This window comes from Desmodus rotundus, chromosome 2, assembly GCF_022682495.2.
Source record: "Desmodus rotundus isolate HL8 chromosome 2, HLdesRot8A.1, whole genome shotgun sequence".
Lineage (NCBI taxonomy): Eukaryota > Metazoa > Chordata > Mammalia > Chiroptera > Phyllostomidae > Desmodus > Desmodus rotundus.
In genome coordinates, this window is record NC_071388.1 from 208532274 (window position 1) to 208555335 (window position 23062).

At 61.6% G+C, this 23062-nt stretch overlaps 1 protein-coding gene across 6 annotated transcripts in view; it reads right to left on the reverse strand.

Annotated features, from left to right (window-relative positions):
- Window positions 1–63: 63 nt before the first annotated feature.
- ANKMY1 (ankyrin repeat and MYND domain containing 1) overlaps window positions 64–23062 on the reverse strand; it is a 39067-nt gene continuing 16068 nt past the window's right edge. For 2 of the 6 annotated variants that reach the window (XM_053919309.1, XM_045198261.2), the window contains 11 exons: window positions 22209–22588; window positions 20192–20363; window positions 18798–18938; window positions 18303–18443; window positions 16409–16516; window positions 15061–15195; window positions 13140–13253; window positions 12638–12803; window positions 8125–8203; window positions 7323–7483; window positions 64–503 (listed from right to left, as the gene is read on the reverse strand). In XM_053919309.1, the coding sequence (XP_053775284.1) occupies window positions 391–503; window positions 7323–7483; window positions 8125–8203; window positions 12638–12803; window positions 13140–13253; window positions 15061–15195; window positions 16409–16516; window positions 18303–18443; window positions 18798–18938; window positions 20192–20363; window positions 22209–22588 (1710 nt within the window). In that variant the 3' untranslated portion in view covers window positions 64–390. Of the gene's footprint in view, window positions 504–6591; window positions 6760–6836; window positions 6924–7322; window positions 7484–8124; window positions 8204–12637; window positions 12804–13139; window positions 13254–15060; window positions 15196–16408; window positions 16517–18302; window positions 18444–18797; window positions 18939–20191; window positions 20364–22208; window positions 22589–23062 lie in introns of those variants that run through there. The other 4 variants (XM_045198264.2, XM_045198263.2, XM_045198265.2 and 1 more) reach the window with 4 other exon arrangements.

Genomic DNA, 23062 nt, shown 5'->3' on the forward strand with positions numbered 1-23062 from the left:
GCCCAGCTCCTCATCCAGAGGCTGCAGCCAACCTGACCCACGAGCCTCTCAAAGGTCACTTTATTTGGGCCTCGAAGCCCACATAAGCGGCCTGCCAGACACTCGGCAAAGCCTCTCTTCCCCGGGACCTGGAGTGCTGAGGGCCCCCCAGCATGGGCGGCATGCACCCTGGGAGGGAGGATGGGCCCCCCACCCCGCCCCGGTCCCTGAACACTGCAGCTCCTGCTGGCCCAGGTGCAGCAAGGCCTCCAGGACCTGTGCAGAGTGGGGGCTGTGTGCTCCCGGCCCCTCCAACAGCCCTGAGGGGCCTGGTGCCCAGCTCCTCCACTCCCTGGACGCAGGGGCAGCCTGGGGCCTGCTCAGCCTCGGGGCAGCAGGGTGGCCCCCCGCTCACTCCTGGTTGTAGCTGGTGTAGACCTGCTTCCACCACCACACGGGCTCCTTGCTCTTTACGTGCTTCAGAGGTTTCTGGGCCTTTCTGAACTGAGGCAGAAACTCTTTCCCTGTTGGGGAGGAGAAGGCACCTGTAAGGCTGAGGCGGGCACCTGGCCCCCAGGCCTGCCCTCTGCAGCAGTCCAGGAGGCCACAGACACCTGGCGGTGCACACTGACAGCCAGCCTGCAGGGGGGCGCACTCGTGCACACTCAGGTGTGCCTGTGTATGTGCACACACAAGCATGCACGCCCTGCTCGCCCCAGGAGACAGCAGCCCTCTGCCAGAGCAGCCCCCATTCCTAGTGAGTAAAGGGAGGGCGAAAACTGGAAGTCTGCCCTCTGCTGGAGACTGAAGACAGATGGCAGGCTGCATGTCAGGGCCACCAAAGACAAGAACAGAGTAGGGATGGAGACAGAGGTGGAAGACGGGATCCCGGGAGACCCACTGGCTCCCCGACCCCGCACACAGGGGATCTGGACATTTCCACCGCCTTTGTGTGGCCACAGCTGGGACCAGGGCCCTCCTAGCTGCCAGCATACACCTCTTCCCGTGCCCTGACCTAGGCAGCAGAGGAGCGGGCCAGCAAGGCCCCCACACGCCAGCACTGCCCCCGTGGGAACAGGAAACACTAGGGAGTGTGCAGTGGGGGTGCCTCACAACACAGGCACAGTCACCCCGCCCGCCAGGCAGGTCGGGTGTGGGACAAAGTCAAAGCTTTTCCAAAGTCAGCAGCTGCCTGAGGGCAAGGGGCGGTGGGCATACGGACTGGGGGAGCCTGCGAGGTCTCAGTGAAGGGGCGTCACTCGCAGAAACACCCCCTTGCGCGAGCGGGCGAGCAGACACGTAGAGCAGGCGTGGGGGCTTGGCCTGTGTGGCCAGGACACTGTGGACAGACGCAGCCCTCCCTGCTGCTGGGACCCACGGGAACGCCGGCTCTGCTGGGCCTCTGCTGAGCAGGCCAGGAGCAGATGCCGGAGCACTGGGGTCCCCGTAGTGTGCAGCAGAAATGACTCCCTTGGGGTGGGAAAACAAGCCCCCAGTGACAGGACCACAAATCCAAATTCCAGTGTAGGGAGAGGCACCCCTGCCCCTGCCCAGAGCCAGCCGGGGCCTGAGCGGTGAGGGCTGCTGAGTGCTGTGTGGTCTCAGAGGAAAATGGAGAGATGGGGACTGTCGGGTGAGGACACGTCTCACTTTTAAAAGAAAACAAAGGAAGAGATTGGATGCAGCACCAAATGCAGCTCAAGTGGAGATGTCCCGCGAAAGGTGCCCCCCAGGAGTCGAGGTGGCAGGAGCTGTGAGGAACTGGAGGTGGGACCAAGACCCCCGTGGAGGGGACGGCCTGGCACAGGGGTGCAGCCTGAACACAGCCCCCAGGTGACAGGCCACGTGTCCGACATTCTGGGAACGGCAGGTCTCCAGGGATGGCAGAGTGGAGAGAACAGGCCACCCATAAACAGTGCCCGGCTGCTGGTGATCCCGGTGGGAAAGAAGAAAAGAGGTCCCAGAAACGTGGGAATCGACGCTTAAGAACATGAGGGAAGCCACAGAATACGTGTGACGGACCAAAAGCCACAGGCCACCAAGGACACAGCAGGCCCCCACGGCACCTCGGCACAGAACCCTGAGCAAGGCCACGACCCCTCGGGGTTCTTCCCAGGGACCTGCTGGGCCACCCTCACCGGCCGTCGCTCCAGCAACGACAGCACACGGAACCCTGACACTGGCAAATCCCAAGCCATGCGGCCCCTGCCAAGATTCCAGCCCAACACCCACCCCCTGTCTGTCACCAGGCCTCCGCCCCACCTGCCCTCTGTCCCACCTGGTTCCTTGGGCCTCCTCCCCAGGCTCCCCTGACCTTACCTGGCCACAGCTCAGGTATGGGACTCAGGGAGGGGAGGCCTGCAGACTGGTCCCTCCCTCCCATCTAAACTGGACCCAGCAGCTTGGCTTCCACGCCTGCTCCGAAGTCACCCTGCCCTCGTCCACCCCACCTCACTGCTCCCTGTGTGGGCCTTGGGCTGGGCCAGGTGGCAGGGCACCTCCTTCCCAGCCAGAGAAGACCCTGAGAGTCCAGGTGAGCGGATGAGAGGCTAGAGGGGCAGGGAGATAGATGGGAGAGAGGCTCACGGGGCATGGGTGAGCTGGGTGGCTGTGTGGGCTCATTCACAAACCAGGGGAAGGGTGGGCAAAGCTGGGATCAGGGAGAAGTCTCGTGGGCCAGTCCCAGAATACCCTCAGCAAACTGACCCTTCGACAGTCTTCTGACTCGGCCATCCCAGTTACAACCAGAGTAGCCTCGTTTCCCAGCACGTCTAAGTCCTCAGGAGTCACCAGGTCTGCACCGCACGCCCTGGCCCAGCAGAGCAGGCTGCAGGCTCCTCCCCGGTGACTTGGGCATGTTCACCTCTCATCACCCTCCAGCAGGTGCCTACAGTCCCAGCAGGACGAGGCGAGCGTCCCTCAGGGCGGTCAGGCTTGGGCGCAGGCTCACGCCTAGCGAGCAGAGGGGCTCAGCAGTGTCGCAGTGCCTTCTGGAGTGACAGCTGCACTCAGGGAGCTCTGAGGACAGGTGACAGGAGGCCCCCATTCGCTCTGTGCCCACGGGCAGCGCGGGGCCTCCACCCCCCCAAGTAGTAAAGACTGAGCCCATGAGGGTGATCACCAACCACAGTGACAGCGACGAGCCCCAGCAGTCCCTGAAGGTCTGGAAGGCTGGCCTGGCTTGCAGCCTGGTGTCCACCCGTCTCAGGGACTGCACCACGGGAGGTGAGAGATGGCATGGAGCTTGGCACAGACTAGGGCCACAAGGCGCCCTCCCCAGACACCAGGGCAACCGCCCAGAGCATGATGGGAAGTGTCTGCTTCCGGTACATTCTGAAAATGGAGGCAACCCAATTTCCTGAGGAGCGGGATGTTCGGGGATGAGAGGACTGGGGATGGAAGGGGTCTGGGGCCTGCCCTGGACAGCTAGCCTTCCAGGGACCCAAGGCTGTGGGCCAGGCGGGTGTGGGCACGTCATCTCGTGAGTAAAAACACACAAAACCACCCCGTCGATGGGGCAGACAGATCAGTGGGATGAAATCAGCCCAAGAGAGTGTTGAAGGGTCACGCGGAGCGGCTGGCTTTACCATGACAACCCGGAGGATGGGCACCTTGTACCCTTCAAGAATTCGATGGCTGAGAACATTCCCCAGAAGTTGAGCTGGCCTGCCACTGTCACCTAACACCGCACAGCCTGTGTGCCACGGAGGGACAAAGAAGGCACAGACGCTGGAGAGGCACGGGCTGGGACAGGGCATCTGCAGAGCCAGGAGCCGACTGCCGGGAGCACAGGGCGAGGACCCAGCCGCGGCTGCAGACGTCCTTCAGAGTGGGTAGGAGACGATGACGTGAGGTGAGCCTGGGGGCGTGCTGGCCGGGTCTCTCCATCAGTGGGTGCTGAGGACCTGCCCTGGGGAGCTAGCGGCATTCACTCCCCAAACAGCAGGTCTCCCTTGCAGGGCGGGGCTTGTGCAGGGTGTTCTGGGTTCCCAGAGCGAGCGCTCACCACACAAGGGGACCCAGAGGGGAGAGGACTGGTGGCATCCATCTGGGCATGGGAGGGGTGGGAGGGCTCCAGGCAGGTGTGGCACGGCCTGGCATGGGGGCATCAGGCAACGGCGGGGGGGGGGATGGGTGGAGCAGCCAGGACTTTGGTGGGACGTCCCACATGTGGACACAGGAGCAACGTGGGCTGACCTCTGCGGCACTGGTGCCTGGGGACCACAGGACCGAGCAGAGGGTAAGAGGCGGCAGTGGGGGGTTCTGGAAGTGGCTGGATTATGAAGAGCCGAGCAGACCTCCCAGAGGACTGGAGGTGAGGTGAGAAATTGAGAGAGCAGGGAGCACCAGTCCACATGAGAGGTGAGGTCAGACGCGGCAGGATGCCCTCCGCTGCCTGGGTGACGGCACTGGGAGCCGTGCTGGCTGTGTCCCCAACCAAACAAGCGCGACGAGGCCCAGCAAGACCCTTCCCCCCAAGTGCGGCAGCATGTGCATTTCACAAGACGAGTCTGTGGAGACGCCCCGAGTGCAGGTCGCCCTGTGCGGCCCGGGGCACCCCGAGCTCAGGGCAGTCGCTGGGAAGGGAGGTGCTGGCTACCGGGCACTCACGCCTCCCGCAGGAAGAGTTCTGAATGGCTCAAAGATCACAGGTGAAACATGAGACACGGGAGTCGGGAGTCGGAGTCGTGGGAAGCTGGCTGCACCCTGTGTGGTCTTGCGGGGGATGGGGACTCCTCAGTCCCCAGCACACAGACCCTAAAGGTCAGGCAGAGGCAGGAGCACCGAGCAGGGAATCCCCCGCAGTAACTCAAGGTGCCCCAGCCCCGAGGACTTGGGAGGGTGCCGGGCTCCAGGGAACCCATACATGTCAGGAAGAGCCACGCCCTGAGTAGCAGGGACACAGACGCCACGTCACATGTGGGGAGGGTGCTCACACCTGCAGGAATTCCTCGGGAGGCTGGAGAGCAGTCGTGTTCCTGAGGGTAGGCCGCGCGGACCCGCTGCAACCCTCCGGAGCGCGCAACGGGGACTCCTAGCGTCTGAGGATCAGCCCTCCTCGGGCCCTGCGCAAGGCAAACGGGCTGGGGCACGTGCCGCGTGCTGACGGCTGAGCCAAACAACGTGAACGCCCACTGACAAGGCACCGGGCAGGCGTGTGCGAGACAGGCCTCGGCCGGGTCGTAGGGACGGTGGGTCGAGGTCGCAAAGCTGACCGTTGTGTGACGAAAAGCAAATGGGGCGTGGAAAAGCACGGGTGTGCGGGGCGCTGCGGATGAGCACGCGTGTGCGGCCACGTGCAGGGCCCCCCCGCCCCGGGAAGAACACGCTCGGGATGCTGGTCCTTGAGTGGGAGGTTGGGGCGGTCCCTGTCTTCACACTGTGTTCCTGCGAGGAGCAGCTACGGGGTGCAGCACAGAAAATAAAGCCACACCCGGAACTGTGTTAGGAGCGTAACAGCAGAGAGAGCCGTTTGTGGTGCGGTTTAAAACACACAGACCACGCTTCTGCTTTCAAGTGCACATGCGTGTGTGTGCGTGTGTCTAAGATGGGTTGGCACAACAGTGTGTCGGCCACATGAGTGTGTACATGTGTGCACATGGGCACGTGTGCACAGGTGCCTGCACAGACGGGGTTGGCAGGACACACCGTGTTGGGGCTGCGGTCATTTGCGGGGGTTGGGGACTAAGTCACCTTCCCTCCCTTCCGCACACACAGCTCTACACAAGCCACAGTGCAGAACGGACTCCGTCCCCATCACGAGTGCCTTCCCGGCTGGCAGAGGTAGTGGGAGCCGCCCACACCCCTTCTTGGGATCCACACCCCAGCCCCTCACCAGGAAGGCCTTCCTCAGCGCCCCCACCCAGGGCGCCCCCCGGCCCCGAGGTCACATTACTCGGCTGCCCACGGTCCAGCCAGGGGCTGTGGCCAGGGGACAGCGCTTGGCTCCAGAGTGGCACAGGGTCCTGCCCCTTCGCCCAGGAGGCTTCCTCACTCCTTCCCCGCCCAAGGCCAGGGGCCCCCAGCAGATTTCCGTGTGCGTCTGGGAGCCCGCAGGAGGCCAAAGAAACTGCAAAGCCGCGCTGCAGGAGGGGCCCCCGCAGGCTCCTGCCCCGCTGCCCCAACCACTCTGCTCTCAGCAGCAGACCCCGGCCTCTGTCCCCTCCCTGCACAGCCTGAAGACAGGCGCTCACGCCCTCCACCCCCTCCACGCACCCTCTGCCAGAGCACAACCCCTGCACTCGCCGGTCACCTTGGCCCCCCTCCGCCCCAGTCCTGGCCATTTCACATCTACTGTCAACCCTCCCCATCCCCCCCAGCCCCCACCCCCGTCCGCGAACGCTGCGGCACCACTGACAGACACACCAGCTGAGCGGGTGCGGGGCGGGGGGCAGCTGCGGGCTCCTCAGAGGCCTCCAAACGCCCCCAGAGCGCAGGCGCCCCTTGCCGCAGCACCCTCTGCTGCGGGCCTGACCCTCACCCGCTCAAAGGTGGCCCAGCCTGCGCGGGGATGAGCGCGCGAACCGGCGGCGCCATGGCACACGGGGTCAGAACACAGCCCGTGGGTCAATTTATTGCCAGGTCCCAAGGGAGGCGCTGCCAGGTGCCCTCTGGCGGGTGCGCACTCCCGAGTTAGGCTGGTGCAGCCCAGGGAACGCCCCTCCCACCGGGCCCCAGCCTCGGCAGGGCAGGTGACCCAGGCGAGGCCGGCTCTGCTCCTTTACTGAGATCCTTCCGCCCCCGGGCTCTCTTCCTGTAGGCAGGACCCTGGCGAGAGAACTGGCAGAGGGGACCGTGAGGGCAGACCCTGCGCCAGCCGCCCTCCCCGCCAGCCTTTCCTAAAAGCCCCATTTTACCGAGGGGGAAAACGGAGGGGACAGCGAGTGTCAGAATTCAGAGGATCCGCGTCGGGGGCACAGCCAGCCAGCTCCTGCATCCGCCTGCTAGGAGGACAGGCTCAGCTCACCCCAGAGGAGGGGGGCCACGGAGAGGAGGGCGTTCCCAGGGCAGCCCGCTGGTGACCTCTAGAACCCCCTGAGAGGGCGGGCAGGGAGGAACCTACCCGCTGCAGCCCCAAGGCTGAGTGCGTGGGGTCCAGGGGAGCCTGAGTCCACCAGGGGCTGGGTGGCCAGCGGAGCCCCCAGGAGGGCCCACCCAGGAGCTGTGGGTGCACGGAGCACGGCATCCGCCGTGTGGGGAAAGGCCAGGCTGGCTCCGTGCCCCCCGTCCCCACCATCCGGGAACTCGGGCAGTGACTGGGCCTGCAGAGGTTTCCCAAGATGACGGGACCCTCGCCCAGCCAGCGCCTGTGCCCACACAGCCCAGCCAGCATGGGGACTCACCCATGGCCACCAGGGTGCTGCAGTCCTTGCTGTGGAAGTCGCTCCAGGCCCTGGTCTTGCAGGTCTTGCCACAGGTCAGGATGCCGTAGCAGCGGCTGCAGGGCAGCAGGCGCACCCCCACAGAACGGCCGCACTGGTAGCAGAACTTGAAGAAGGGAATCCTGCCAGGGGCCACGTGGATGTCGGGTGGTGCCTGCCCCCCATGCCCCCGACCCCGGCCCCGGGCCTGCCCCGTGTCCTCCACCCAAGGACAGAGACTTGAAGACCCACGCCGGGGCGTCCAGCACAGCGCCATTCAAAACAGAAAGCAAGTGCCACGCCCAGGACCCCACCCGAGGGTTCGCAGAAGGGGCTGGGCAGGGGGCAGGAGGCAGGAGGACCCCATGTGCTGCAGCGCGGGGCGGGGCAGATTTCTGTGTCTTGTGGGAGCAGCCGCTCCGAGCAAGCCCACGGGGCAGTGGATCAGCCCAGCACACCCTCACCCTCTGCTTCAGCAGGAAAGTGAGCCCTGGTGGGCACGCCACCACTGCCCCTACCCGTTAACCCCGCCCCGTGCCCCAGGGTGTTGAGGACAGGTGACACAAGCATGCAGAGACACTTCGGGGAGAGCAGGGTGGAAGCAGAGCCGTGCCTACCAGGTGGAGGGGCTGGGAGGGGCGCGGGGCACAGGGTCCATGAGAAAGCACACATTGCCCACCCAGCTGCCCCCCAGGATATGGAGGGGCTCCTCGAGTGTGCCCTGTGGCTCCTGCTGCCCCCTCTCACCACACCCACGGTGGGCAGGGCCACGCCAGCCACTTACAGCTCTGGCTCCTCCGGGTGCAGCTCCTTCGACAGGCCGATGCCCTTCTGCTTCAGCCTGAAGCAGGAGGTCAGCTCCGCTGTGCCCAGAGAGACCGCGTGAGCCTCCGAGGCCCCCGTGGGGAGTGGGCCCTCTGTGCTGCCTGCCTTGACCACCCTCCTGCAGCGAGCCCGCCCAGGCACCACAGCAGGCAGGTGGAGCCCCCGAGCCCTGGACAGCCATGGCAGGTTCCAGGAGGCAGGGTGGGGCTTGGTCTGGGGGTGTTGGGGTGTCCATAGCCTCCTGGGGGGCTTCCGTCTGTTCCTGCATGCTTGCCCACCCTCCGCAGCCTTCTGGTCACCCTTCCTATGTGCCATCGGCCAGCTCGGGCCCCCCTCACCACAGGGCAGCTCCAGGTTTCTCTGGCCTGGCCCAGCGCACAGCCCGCTCTGCAATGGGGATGCCAGCTGGCCACTGTGGTGGGCCGCAGGCGACCTGAAGGCAGTGAGTCCCACAATAGCCACGGGGTTCCCCCATGTGCCCCTGCCCTGTCCTCTCCTTCAGCACATGTCACCCCACCCAGGAAGGCCGCTCAAGCTCTGCTGCCGCCCCTCCCCTCAATGCAGGACCCCACAAAGAACACCTCTGGCCACGAGAGCAGGAGGTGGGTGCCCTCCTTCACCCCCCCACTCCTCCCGTGCCCACCACACGCAGGCCACTACTCGGGCTGCTGTGGCGACAGGGACGTGGCCCCCAGTGCATGTGTCGTCAGGCAGTGTTCTGAGGACCACGTGGCACAGGGATGCCTGTGGGAGAGGTGACGATGGAGAACGGGGAAGCGGGTCTGGCGCCACAGCTTCACTCCCTGCCCCTGGGAGGCGCTGTGGGAATGGGAGGGGCGTTCTGTCGGAGCGGTGGACTGGTCTTCACAGCCTGGCTGAGCTGTGCCTCCAGGTCACCCACGCAGCACGCCGCCCTGGCTTTAGTACACCCACAGGTGTGCAGCCACCACCACCACCAACCCGAGCACCGTCACCCCTCCACAAGGCACTTCGGCCCCTGGCGGCCGTCACGCCCGCTCCCCGGAACCGCCATCTACTTGTCTGTGTGGCTTTGCCTTTGTGGAACCTCATTCAACCCGCGGCCCTCTGTGACCGCGCTCCCTCACCGAGCGCTCTCACGTGTTCGAGGCCCTCTGTGCCGCAGCGAGGGTCCGCGCTTCGGCCGCGGTTCTCTGCTCATCTGTGGACGCGCAGGCGGGCTGTTCCCGTCTGGCTTCTGTGAACACGCTGCTATGAACGCGCATGTCCAGGGTTAGGGGCACAGCCAGGATCGGACTTGCTGGGTCACGTGGGGCCCCTGCAGTTGGCATCTGAGGAGCCGCCAGGCTGGGTTCCATCCACACGCCCACCAGCAGACAGGAGGGCCCTCTCTCCCTCCCCCCACTGCGCACAGGCGCGCACGTTTTCGGTTACAGCCAGCCCGCGGGGTGTGAGGTGGGGTCGAGACGTGGCTGCACTTGTTCGTGCCTGATGACCAACACATCGGGCCTCTTTTTAAGGGCTCGTTGGCCGTCTCCATGTATACATCCTTCTTTAAAGAAACTGTGTAGATGCGGATGCAACTAAGACTGACTCCGTCCCTGTACCCCCAATTTCCTTCCGGTTCAGGTTTCGGTGCTGTGAACTGGGACTTCACTACCTCAGACGGAAGCCCCAGGCCTGGAGGTTGATGAGGAGCTGTGCTCTGGGGGCCACGGAGGTTTCTGTCAGCCACGACCGAAGGACACAGCCACCGAGGCAGGTATCAAACCGAGTCCTGGCGTCCAGTCTGAGCCATAGAGGTGTGGCTCCTGCCAGGATGGCACACTCTGCCCCGTCTGCTTCGCCTGCCAGCACCTGGGCTGTCCTAGGGGCGTGTCCTGTGACAGAGGCCTCACGGCGGTGCCTTGCTCTGGCCCCATCCCTGGACACGACGTCACCCCCCTGGTGAACTGTCACAGGCTGTGGAGCTGCCGGCCTCGTTTCTCAGCCTCCAAGATTGCTGTAGCTCACTCCACCGTCGCACAGATTCCTATTCTTACTCTTTGTCCGGTTTTCAATGCCATTATTTGTCTTTGTTACTGAGCTGTGACAGTTTATTTTACGTACAAGTTCCTGACAAGGTGTGTGGCCTCCTGTAGGTTGCCTTTTCGTTTTTTCGAGTATCCACTGAAGCAAACAAACAAACAAACAATATTCTCAGTGATGTCCAGTGGGTCTGTGTTTCCATGGCTCAGGCTTTTGGTGTTGTATCTGTAAGTCCACCGCCCGGTCTGAGGAATTGCGCCTGTTTTCTTCCACGAGTTTTATCGATGACGCTGTCACAGTTTAGGGCTTGGATCCAAACTGAATTTTTATATGTGGTGTGAGGGTCAAATTTCATTCTTTTGTGTTTGCACAACCAGGTGTCTCGGCCCCATTTGTTGAAGAGACCATTGTCCTTGCCCTGGGAAGACCTCGGCGGGGACGTGTGATTTCCTCCCGTGTCTGGTCCACTGGCCTGCGTGTCGCTTTTACGCAAGCGCCACACTGTCTGATGTTGTTTCGTGGTAAGTTTAAAATTGGGAAATGTGAATCCTTCAAATGGGTTCTTCTTTTCAAAGATCGTTTTGGCTGTTCCGGGATTCTTGCATTTCCACATGGATTTTAGAATCGGCTTCTCACTTTGTGCAAAGAAATCAGCTGGAATTCTGACAAGGAGATGTCTTTCTGTTTATTGAGGTTCTTTTAATTTCTTTTTTTTTCTTTTTCCTTTGTTCTTTCTCCTCACCTGAGGACATTTTTTTCCACTGCTTTTTTTTTTTTGAGAGAAACACGAACATGAGAGAATAATTGATTGGTTGCCTCCCATACACACCCGGACTGGAGATCGAACCCACAGCCCAGGTACGTACTGACTGGGAATCCAACCCGTAGCCCTTCGGTTATGGGACGGTGATGCTCCCACCAACCGGGTCTCACCAGCCAGGGCAATTTCTTCAACAATATTTTGTAGTTTTCAGAGTATAAGTTTTGCACAGCTTCTGTCGAATGTGCACATAAGTTTTTTGCCCTTATTGATGTTATCACAAATGGGTTTGTTTTTTAGATCTCACTTTTAGCTTGTTCACGGTGACTGCGTAGATACACTATGAAGATTTTTGTGCATTGACCTTATCCTACAACCTCACTAAATGGACTTACAATATTAATAGTGTAATAGTTTTATATTTATGTTAATATTTTAATATTTATACATTTAGTTTAATAGTTTGTTACCAGTTTTAGTTTTCAAAGTGCATTCCCAGGATGTTCAAGCTGCAAGATGACACCTGCAGATAGAGTCCAACTTTTCCTTTCCAACTTGGATACATTTCCCTTTTTTCTCGCCTGGTTACCCTGGCTAACAACTCCAGCACGGCACTGGATAGGAACACAGAGAAGACACTCTTGCCTCCCTCGGGGAGGAAACGCCCAGCCTCTCACCAGTAAAGTCCGACTCTAGCTGTGGGGTTTGCAGGAGCCTTTATCGGGCTAAGAAGGCGTCCTCTGTTCCTTGTCGCTTGTCCTGTGCAGCTCCCGTCCCGTCCAGTCCCTGGCCCCTCGGCGATGCAGGTGAAAAGGCCACCTGTGACTAGGGACGCTCCATTGCGCAGAGGAAAAACTAGCGGCTGACTGGTGCCCACTGAGGGCCTGGTCCTTGGGCTCCCCTGCCGTCCAGGGACGCACAGTCCCCCTCCCAGGCAGATACCTGGCATGGGCCCCTGTGGTTTCATTGCAACCAAGCAACAAGCTCCCATGTGCACAAGAGTGTGTTCTGGATCTTTCCAGAACTATGGGCCTTTTCCCTGTGTCCAGCAACCCTGCAGCCATTCCCATCAGGTGCTGCCCCAAATCCCGCTCACTTAGACAGGCTCCGCCACCTGCTGATAGTGGACAACCCAGGACTTCACTTCCTAGGGCAGACTGCCCCATACACGGGCAGGGGTCATCAGTTCAGCCCCTTGGACGTGGCTCACGAAGCAAAGCACCAAGCAGGTCCCTTTTCCTCCTCCTGCAGTGCTGGCCAGTCCACCCAGGAACCACAGGCACCAGGCCTGCAGTGCCCTGACGTCACTCTTGCCTGTCCCCAGGCCCCTGCACGTGGGAGGGAGAAGCCTGGTCCTGGGCTAGGGTGGCCCTGGACCAGGGCTTCTTGGGGCAAGGAACCCCCGCAGCACCTCCAACAGCTCAGTCGGCACCTCGGCCCTCCCGGGTGCTGTGCCGCCACCCCGCGGCAGCTGGGCCAGCTGGGAGGACAAACACGGTGTGACCTGAGGTTCTCCTGGGACCCCCCCCTCAACCTCTCCCGCACGACCTCCCAGGAGGGCAGGACACGAGGACCAGCAGACCCTGACCCAGCAGGTCGCCTGGGCAGCCACAGGACAGGTCTGTGTCGTGTCCCTTCCTGGCCCAGCCTCTCACATCCCACGAGCGTCAGGAAACACAGCCCAGCTCTGCCCACGGCCACCCACCTCTCTTGCTCAGGTATAGCACTTTCGGGTCCCACTGGCTCTCCTTGGCCAGCACGGCGCGCCGCAGCTGCACACCCATGTACTCCAGGAGCCGCTTCCGGGCCAGGAATGCCTCCCGCTCCGCCGGCATCAGCATGTGGAAGGGGCAGTGGGCAATCTTCCGGTCCTGCGGCACAGTGCCAGTCACCACGGGGCAGCAGCCCCACCCTGGGGAGGGTGGATCCCACTCCCAGCCCTGGCCTTTTCCCCTAGGAGGGGTGCTGGGTGGGGAGTGCACCTCTGCTCTCAGAGCTCATTGTGAGGACAAAGCAGAAAGGTGCTCCGAAAGCCAGGCATGGCAGCCACACCTGGACGGACACCCTTGGGTGCCAGGTCTTCTCTTCCAGAAGGACCGGGATACACTCTGGTCAGAGGCGTGAGGGACTTTTGGCCCAGCTTTGCCCAAGGGATGCTAAAGAGCCCGGCTCCACCCCCACCACCAACAGGAAACTGGAAGCCATACCTGGAAGAATTTGAAATACCCGTAGTCCACCGCTGTGCCCACAGCCACCTTGTCCCCTTGCGTGAGCGTCACAGGGGCCAAGATGTCGGCCCCGTAGTTAAGGAGCCGGTCGATCTGCGGAGAACGGGGCTGCGTCAAATGCGCGTGACCACTCCGGCCAGCCGGAGGCAGGATCCAGAACAGGGGCGTCCAAGCCCCCAACAGCCCCTTGCTGTGATCTGGGCCACCCAAGGCTGCCAGGCCCTGCTGCCAACCTCACTGGAGGGAGGGGGTCAGCTGAGGTCACAGACCCTGGCAGAAGAGCAGGCACTGCCTAGACATGCTGTTGTCACCTGCATTAGCCCAGGGAGGCCACCTCTCAGGTGTGTGGAGAGACACAAACTAGACAGACGTGCACCCTCACGGACAAGAGGTTAGGGCGATCGTCATCACATCGACTGTCACGGGGAGCCACGGCCTGGCCACTCCGGGGAGCCCTTCGTGACACCCGCCCCGACTGCTTGTGTCTGTCGAGGCCTGGTTGCCGTCCCGCTCCCCCAGACTGGAGGAGGACACAGGGCGAACAGCAGGCCTGTCTCATTGGCACCCTGTGCCCAGGCTAGGCCTGCAGCCAGCCTGGTGGGGGCCAGGTCCCAGGGCTTTGGGAGGAAGCTGCATGACCCGGTCGCAGGCCTCTCCTGCCCCCCCCCCCCCCAAAGCCGGGTAACTGTCATAAGGAGCCTGGTGCACCGCGGAGGTAGGGGCTCGGAGGTTTGCGCCAAATCCCATGACATGAAGGAACGTAGAGGAAAAGCACCAGATTGTGCCGAAAAGCACTTGTTTAAATTCTAGCTAAATCCATAAAACTCTTAGAAGAAAACATGGGACAAAAGCCTCAGGACAATGGACTTGGCAGTGAATTCTTGGATGTGACACCAAAGGCCCAGGTAACAAAGAAGGAACAGATAAATCAGACTTCGTGAAAATTAAGAACTTTTGTGCATCGAAAGTCACCATTAAAGAGTGAAAACTCAGCATACAGATATGAGAAGATATTTTAAATCACAACATCTGGTGAGTGATTAACATCGGGAATACAGAGAGAACTCTTAACACGTAACAAAAAACAATGTGTCGAATGGGCAAAGGACCTGAACAGAGGTGTATACGAACAGAGGCTAATGCATTTGTAACTGGCTTAAAATGTTTCATGTCTTATTTTCAGAGAAGGAAATAGAGGAAGAGATAGAAACATCAACTGGTTGCCTGTTGCATGCGACCGACACCGAAACCCCGGCACGTGCCCTGACTGGGAATCAAATCAGCGACCCACTGCTTTGCGGGACGACACCCCACCCACACCAGCCAGGGCCGAAAATGTTTTAATTGCAAGTGTTGGAATATCTGTGAGAATCAAGCATGCGATCCCATGGTTTTTAATTAAGCCCACACTGGAGTTTGGGTGAGTGGGCGATGGTGCAAGTTTCCGTCGCAGAGCATCTCCTTCGGAGTCTGTCGGTGAGCGGGCACCACAGCGTCTGCCTCGCCGTGGCAGGGGGTGGGGACAGCACCAGCAAGGGCAGCCTGCGACACAGTGCCCGGACCCCAGCCCAGCAGGAGCCTTGTCAGGGTCCCTGGCTGACACTCAAGATAGAAAAATCTAGAATCCTGAACTGGATCAAACCATGGCCTGTGTCTTTCCTGAGACAACCCAGGGGACTTCTGGCCTGCTGAGTGTCCATGTCTTGTGACAAACTTTAGATCCATACATTTCAAAAGGCAAGATTTTTCGTTGTTTTAGGAACTCGGAACAGCGACACCTGGAGAACACAGGGCGAGACCACATGGCGCTCGTCTGTGGGGAGGAGGCCCCACTAAGGGTCCCATGGCCCCTAGGCCCCACAACCCGGGCCCCGCCTCTCCTGTGCGCCCAGCCACTCACCAGGGCCAGCTTGCTGTCCGTGCCCCTCTGGTGCTCATAGGTGATGATGTCACAGGCAACACACAGGGCACTGCCCAAGCCTTTGGTCAGGGGCAGGTTGGGGTCTGCACCATGGGCCAGGAGCTCCTTCACAATCTGGACACAGACAGGCTGGTCAGCTGGCCAGCACCCACCAGGCCCCTCCCTCCACTGGAAATGGCCCGGAGCAAGCCCACTGCCGTGCCAAGTGCCGTGTGGGCCGCAGCTGGGGCTCCTGGAAGCTACCCCTGGGGTTTCTGTCTGCTGCTGGCTCAGAGGAGATGGGGGTAGGGCACACGGTGGCTCCTCAGGGAGGGCTGGCCCTGTCCCTTGTCTTGTCTGGCCCAGGAGCACTGCTGAGCCAGCCCACGGCTGGCCCCTCACCCCTGGGACCAGTCTGTCTCTGCCTTGGGCCACCTGCGTCTCTGTGACCCCCTGGCCAGACACAGAGCAGCCACATGTCCCTTGTCCCCCGCTGCGTCCCCAGCTTCGAGACCAGGCCGCCCAGGAAGCCCAGAGCAAGAGCAGCTCCAGTGCTCGGCTCTCTCGGAAGCCCTGCTCAGAACGATCTCCCTGGGCTGCTGCGTCCTGTGACCCTCCCCCGCCCCACGGCCCCCCAGCAAGAGCAGGTGCCTGTACAGCTCACTGAGGAAGGGAGGAGGCGTCGGGGTCCCTGTGGAGCACAATGCCTGCCACTCCTTTAGGCCTCTGCTGGAGTGTCCCTTCGCCAGAGAGCCCTCTGGCCACCCTGCTGAAGGGGCCACCCTCCATCCTGTCTGTCCTTGATCTCTGTTCTCTTCACAGCACTGGCCGCTCCCTATAACCGTGTCACACTCGGGCGATGGCCCATCTCCGCACTAGAACGGAAAACCCTTGGGGCGGAGACCGGTTTTACTCAACGTCTCTTGCCTAAGGGGGCGCCCGCATGCTCCAGAAATCACAGTTCAATAAAAGGACGAGCAGGGGCGTGAAACACAGATGGGGGAGACGGAGGACAATGGGTGGGTGGCTGGCTGGATAAGGAGTAAGTACACTCCTTGGAGGCAGCAAGAGGTGGGAACTGGCCAATGTGCCTTCCCCACAGCACCTCAGAGTCCCTGCCTGGGATGAGCAGGGCTGCGATCCAGGCTCCGGGAGGGAGCCTTTGCCCAGGCCGCCCCCACCTCCGCTGGTCGCCCTGCTCTAAGGAGCTCCATCCACAGGGGAGGGATCTGCGCCCCTTGCACCCTGCTGTCTCTGGGCCCCTGCCGACCACAGCACCCCCCACCCATGGATGGGGGCCCTGGAGGAGCAACGCTGCGGGAGCCCATCGGGGTCAGAGCGTGCTCACCAGCTCGTTCCCACTGGCGATCGACAGGGACAGCGGGGAGTGGCCGCTCCACAGCAGGCTGGTGTTGGCTCTGTGGGAGAGGAGCAGCTGGACCACATCCCGGGCGCACTGGGAGGGGAAGGCAGGGAGACAGGTTAGAGAGGCCTGAGACCTGCGGGGCACGCCGAGATCATCCACCCGCTTCCTCCACCCCAGCTACTGGCCCCTCACGGTTCTGAATCCTCGGCAGGAGTGATGGGTGGGGGTGGAGGGGGTGGAGGATCCTCAAACTGAAAATGTGTTTTCTAAACAGTCATCGTTTCTGATTAAAAACAGGAGGGCAACTGGCGCGCAGATTGATTTAAAGCTCATGTGCAGAGGAGTCGTCAGGACCTTCCAGCCACCACAGCAAGCGCGGAGTCTGCGCCCGGAGCACGGGCCCTTCACCAGGGCTGCGGCCCCAGGACACAGCCAGGGAAAGAAGCCCAGCAGGGCTGAAAGGAGACCTTCTGCACACCTCCCCCTGCCCTTCCCCTCTTCACCGTAACCCCAATGTCTCCTCTTCCTCCCCACTTCTCCCAGGGCGCTGGCAGGTGGGGACTGCCCCCCTGCTGAGCCCACTCCCTCTTCCAGCCTCACTGGCCAGGCCGAACTCCTGGGAAAGCTTCCCCTCCCCCCTCGCCCCACTGCAGCCCCACTGCTCAGCTCTGGGATTTCACCCTAACCACGTGTCGGTGACCCAGCGAGGGTGCCGCCTCCAGTGTCTCCTAACTCTGCTCCCCCAGAGCCTGTCCAAATTGGAAATTGGCACAAAGGACACAGGGTGTGAGTTGAAAAGCACTGTGTTCAGAGCCCGGGCCTTGCACTTACTGGCTAGGAGCCTTGGCCAGTCCCCTCTCAGAGCCTAGCTGTCCGTCTTCCTGTGATGGACTCAGGGCACCCCTCAGAAGGTTCTGGTCAGGACAGGGACCCAGGCCCCAGGAGGCTTTGACAAGAGAGATGCTCTGAAGCAGGGAGGCCTGAAGGTGTCCCCACCGGACCCCGGACAGCATCTCCAGGCTCCGCCCTCACACAGGCCCTCACGCTCTCGTGTCAGGGAGGCACGTACGATCATCACCCTGTGCAGTGGCAAACTGCCCACGCCACAGCCATTTGAGAGTGGCCTTACTGTCCCTTCGTGGGAGGGTAAACTGAGGCTCAGCAGCTTTCTGGCCAGGGCTGCACTGGCCACAACCCTGCATAGCCCAGGTCCAGCTCCCACGCCCCCCACTCCCACCCCAGCCACTCGGTTGCCTCTTGCTGGCCCCAACCCCAAGGTGGCCGGGGCAGGGTTGGGGAGCAGGGCCCGAGGGGCACAGGGCCATTTCAGCCCAGGACAGACACACCAACACCTGTGTGAGCACGCCCCGTGTGAGACAGTGATGTCACACTGTGACCTGTGTGTATGCAGGCACACGTGTCAATGAGTGTCCCTAAAACATGCTCTGAAACGACACGGGGACACACGAGTCACAGGCAGCGCCCCTGACGTTCCCTGATGTTTTAACCTGGGGTGCTGCATCTCACTGTGGGTGTGACCCATCCCGCCTGCTCTGAAGCCCACTTAGGCAGGACGGCCTGGGGGCCGACACCCTATGGTCTGTCCCCTGAGCCTGCTGGTCCCCCACCAGGGTTCCTGCCCCACTGCCCTGCCCATTACAGACCTCCACGTGCCCACGCACCACCCAAGCACACACGCACTGCCTGGAACTACAGCTCACAGATGCTCACACGTGTACAGTTAGTGCACATGCCCTAAACATGCATGTGCATGCTTGTGCGGACACACTCATGAGTGCACCCCGGGGCACTCATGTGTGTGCACACACATGCACACAGAGCACACAGTCCCTGAGCCCCGGGAAGGCCCCCTCACCCTGTAGTTGTCCTTCCGCTCACAGGCCACGTGCAGGGGCGTCCTGCCGCCCTCGTTGGGGACAGACGTGTGCGTGCTGTAGTAGCTGCTGGGCGGGCCTGTTTCACCGTTGAGCTTCAGGCTCGAAGGCAGCAGGTCTAACTGTGTACAGACAGAGGGGTCTGGTTGGGCCCGGAGCCACCGCAGGTATGAGACCTCCCACAGAGGAGCTCCCATGGAGGAGGAGCGGGCGGCCCTGCGCCCCAGGCTGTGGGTCTGAAGCAGCGTCCCGTGAAACCCCTCCTGTGCACCCCGCACGGGCGCCCTGAGCCCTCCCCCCGCGCTCTCCCGCCAGGGAGCTGCGCACACGCTGGGGCAGAGCTGGGCTGGGCTGGGGTGCACACAGCACTTGTCAGCCTCTTTAAGGACAAGCGGAACTTTGAAGTAAATGATGACACTGTCTACAGAGCGACCCCGGGCCCCCAGCGCCCGCCCTCCCCGGGGCAGATGGCGCACCTGGTCTCCTTTGTACACGTCGTCCTGGTCAGCGGCCCTGGCGTCCACGTCCGTGATGGTGTGGAGCAGCAGCTCTGTTATCTTGACGCCCTCTGCCCCAGGGAGGGCGGCTGCAATGTGGAGGGGGGTCAGGGACCCCAGCTGCAGAGGTAACGCAGGAAGGGTGAGGGCGCTGCTCCTGGGTGAACGACTGCCCCCTCGGGAGGGCAGTGAGGGCCTGTCCAGGGCGAGCCTCACTCCCTCCAGGTGGGCCGTGAGCCCCACCCACAGTGCTGCGTCCTGGCCGGCGGAGCTGTGACACTTAAGACAATGCAGTCTGCCCACAGTGGACCACAGACACGTGTGTTCCCACTTGCAAGACGCTTCTGTCAGCCAGGGCCACAGACAGGAGCGCAGGGCCCGAGACTTCAGCTTCATTTTAGACCGACTGTCCCTGCCTTCCTCCAAGAAAGGCCTGTCCTCCCGCCAGGCCCCTGTTCAGATGCCCTGCAGACGGCCCTGCAGCCTGGACACCCGTCCCCACCAGGCCTGTCGTTCACTCACGGCAGCCCTCCGCCTTGGCTGAGAGTCCCTGTTGGACTGTCTCTAGATTGCCTGGTCAGCACTGGCCACATGGAGGTGGTCGGGGGCCTGGTCCTGGAGGGGCACAGCCAACTCGGAGTGAGACCCCAGCCAGGAACACAGTGCCCTTCGGGCCGGGTGGAGGACTCACCAACCCTCTGAGCGGGACCCCGAGGAAACAGGAAGGGCCCCGGAGAAAGGCTGCGAGGACACCGCTCAGGAAGCACTGACACCAGCCTGCGGGGGGACGGGCACGCTCCTGCTGCTGCCCTACTGCCCACTCGGCGCTTCCATAAAGCAGAACTTCTATTCGAACAGTGCATGCAAGCAGCCGATTCTTGGTTGAGGATGGACAGATGGGTGGACAGACAGATGGATGGATGGACGGATGGCTAGGTGGATGGATGAGTGGGTGGGTGGAGGGAGGAAGAGAGGGAGTCTGTGCTGAGTTGAAAAAGGCTGTAAGCTTAGTTTTAAAAAAGCAGTCCGATCAGGAAACACACCCTGAGTCTCACACAAAGTCCGCCTCCCTGCACTACCGGACCTTCTTCTCAGAAGACAGGGCCTCGCCAAGGGGCCTAAATGGCGAGAGCCACCAGCTCCGACTAACGTGGAGGCAAAACAGAACTGCTGGCCTCTGCCCGTCAGCACCCTCCCAACACCGCGAGGGCCTCAGGGACGGCGGCAGAGCGCTCCTGTAACCAGAGCAGGAAGACAGACGGTCCCGGCGCTTGTCCAAACCAGGCACCCTGACCTCACACCACAAATGGCCCCTGTAGCCGGCCCCTCCCACCACGCTCCCTGAACCTCCAGCCCCACCTTCGGGGCCCCACCTTAGGGGGTAACTGGACATCGGTCCTGGCTCCATTCTCCAGCAGCATCCGCACCCCATCCACGTCCCCAGCCTTCACACAGAAGAACAGGACCTGCATGGGCACTCGGCACAGGTTGGGGTCAGCGCCTCGGTGCAGCAGGAGGGTGATGGTCAGCCACCTTTTTCTGTGTCTGGAAGGATCAGCAGGACGTGATCACAGGCTGGAGGGGAGGCACAGGCAGATGCCTGGACAGTACCCCCGGTCAGGACAGGCGCTCCCTGAGGCAGAGGCTCGGGAGGCCCTGACCTTGGTCATGATGTCCTGAGGCTCAGAGTCCTGCCCTTTTGAGACCTGCAGCCCCTGCCCTGGGGCCTGAGCTACCCACCTGTCACTTAACCATCCTAGGTGAGCCGGGCCAACCAAGTGCTAGTCCAGCTACGGCCATGCTTGTCTTCAGAATTCAGGGGTCCCTCAGCCTCACTGAGGTCACCAAGAGGTGGAATGTGGGGTAGGGGCCAGCCCTCTCTCCTGCGGGCTGTGAGGTGAGTATGCGGAGCACCTGCACCATGCACAGCAGATGTGACACCCTCCCACACTCTCTACACACACATGCACTCACAGGCACACCGCTTACGAGGTGCACAGAGCTCGGGGGAAGCTGGGCTGAGCCCGGAGCCTTGAGAGACCAGCTGGGTGGGCTGGGACGTCGGGGTGAGGGGTGCAGGGGCTGTGCTGAGGAGCGGAGTCAGCGATGAGGGTGGTGAGGGCACAGCCGGTGGTGGGTCTGCCGGTCCTGCCAGCCCCGCCACCGGCACAGAACGAAGGTGAGGCGGGCAGAGGGTGGTGGAGGGGTTGGGTCAGTCTAGAGCAGCGGTTCTCACACTTCCCACTCTCGGGACCCTTTCCACTCTTAAAATTCTTTGAAGACCCCAGAGAGCCTTTTTTCACGTGGATTCTACCCATCCATGTCTACTCTAGTGCCAGTTCAAAAAGCGGAGAAATTTTAAAACACTCACTGAGACGTTTAGAAACTCACACCTGCAAACCCGCTGCACGTCAACGTGGAGCGTTGCTGTGGAAAAGCGCACTCGGCTGCACCAGACCCCAACCCCTGCAAGCCCCCCCCCCCCCGCCGCCGTCGGGGGAGAGCGTGCCCGAGACATCAGGCCGGGTCCTGCAGACACACGGCCTCACTGAGATCGCCCCAGGCTGACACGTGTCGCAGACAACAGGTGGGGGTGCAGACGCTCAGAACTCTCAGTCTCACGAGAAAGTGGGGACGTCATCGCCGTCAACAGTGTCAACTGTCCTCCTTAAAGCAAAAGCTAGCTGTGTTCAGAAGAGTGGCCTCCACGTGCCATCTGGTCACTCTGTCCGGTAAACACGGTGGCCCATGGGAAGAGGACAGTGACTCCGTGTGCAGCTCGAGCCACAGACGTGCTTTCCCCCAAACCCTCCAACTCTGGTTTGAGGCAGATGTGTGTCAGGCACCCTCCTATCTTGTCACACAGAATGTCACAGGGCCTGGATTCCACGTCAGGATGTAACAAATCAGTCACTTCTATGGCGTCAGCAAGTCAAATCCCAAGAAAAGCCGGTGCTTGTGCATGTGAAGAAGTGTCACACGACCGTCCATGACTGTCACACAAGTCTTAGGATTATTATGAGAAGCATTTCAACCTCACAGATTCCCTGCAAGGGCCGGGGATACCCCGGGGTTCACGAGACACACTTGGAGAACCGCTGGTCTAGACTGGAAGGGGCGAGCGTGTGGGGTGAGCTCGCACGAGCCCATGTGGTGCCCACCACCCCCACGTTAGTCCGGGATGCACTTGGACTCCCTCCTGCCTGGCCTTCAGAAGCCACAGCCAGGCCCCCAGCACCGAGCCACCAGACAAGGCCCCACATGACCTCTTAAAGATAAGGCGTAGATGTTACCAACACCCTCTCCCAGGGGAGCGAGGAAGTGAAGCTGAGCCTGCGGTTCACCCTGAACAGGGCCCTCGGCCCCGTTGCCCACACCACAGCCACCTACCTGACCATGGACGGTGTCACCGGCCTCTCCGTCCCTTTGCCAGGGCCGATCTCGCTGGAGGGCACCTCGACCGTGCTGCAGGTCTCTGCGCTCCTCTCCAGCACGTCCTGCGACGGCGCAGCGGAGTTCTGCGCACTGGACTCAGAGTTAGTCTCGCTGCCCAGCATGTGCTGGTCCAGGTTCCCCGACATGTCATCCAGCCCCTTGTCCGGGTCGCTGGTGCTGTCCCTCAGCGATGTGGACTCCCACTTCTCAGGGCTGCCCCTTGGGCGGACAGACTCCTGGCTAGCTGGGGTGTGTGCCAGCTCGTTGTGGCAGGTGAAGTCTGAGCAGTGGAATGTGGAGGAGCGGCACTGGGTTACGGAAAGTTTTGGAACGTCCTTTGGAAAGTACAAGGAAACCTTCATTAGGAAGAAGACTAGAGTGGTGGCCCCACCCAACACCTTCTCTAGCAAAGACTGATGTGTACCGCCTACAGTGGCCTTCATAGGACCTGGGCCGAGAGTGCTGGCACCGTAGCACCCAGGTGCCTTCTTGAAAGCCCAGAGGGGCAGTGAGCACCTGGAAGGCACCACACAGAGACCTGAGTCACACAACAGCCACCAGCTGCCTGTGGTGTGAAGACACCAGAGTCACATCATCAAGTGTCTCCACACTGACTATTCACTCAAGTGTCAGCTGACAGCCACTGGCACCAATTTGACTCCAACAAGAGCCCCCAGTCTGGAGGTGTGGTGAGAGCAGCTTTGTCCCGTACAAACAGCTCAATGGTAACAGAATACCACTGTGAGGTGGCCCCGGGGCCAGGCCCCTCTCTGGCTGGACAATGCTGCTGGACAATGCTACTCTGCTCG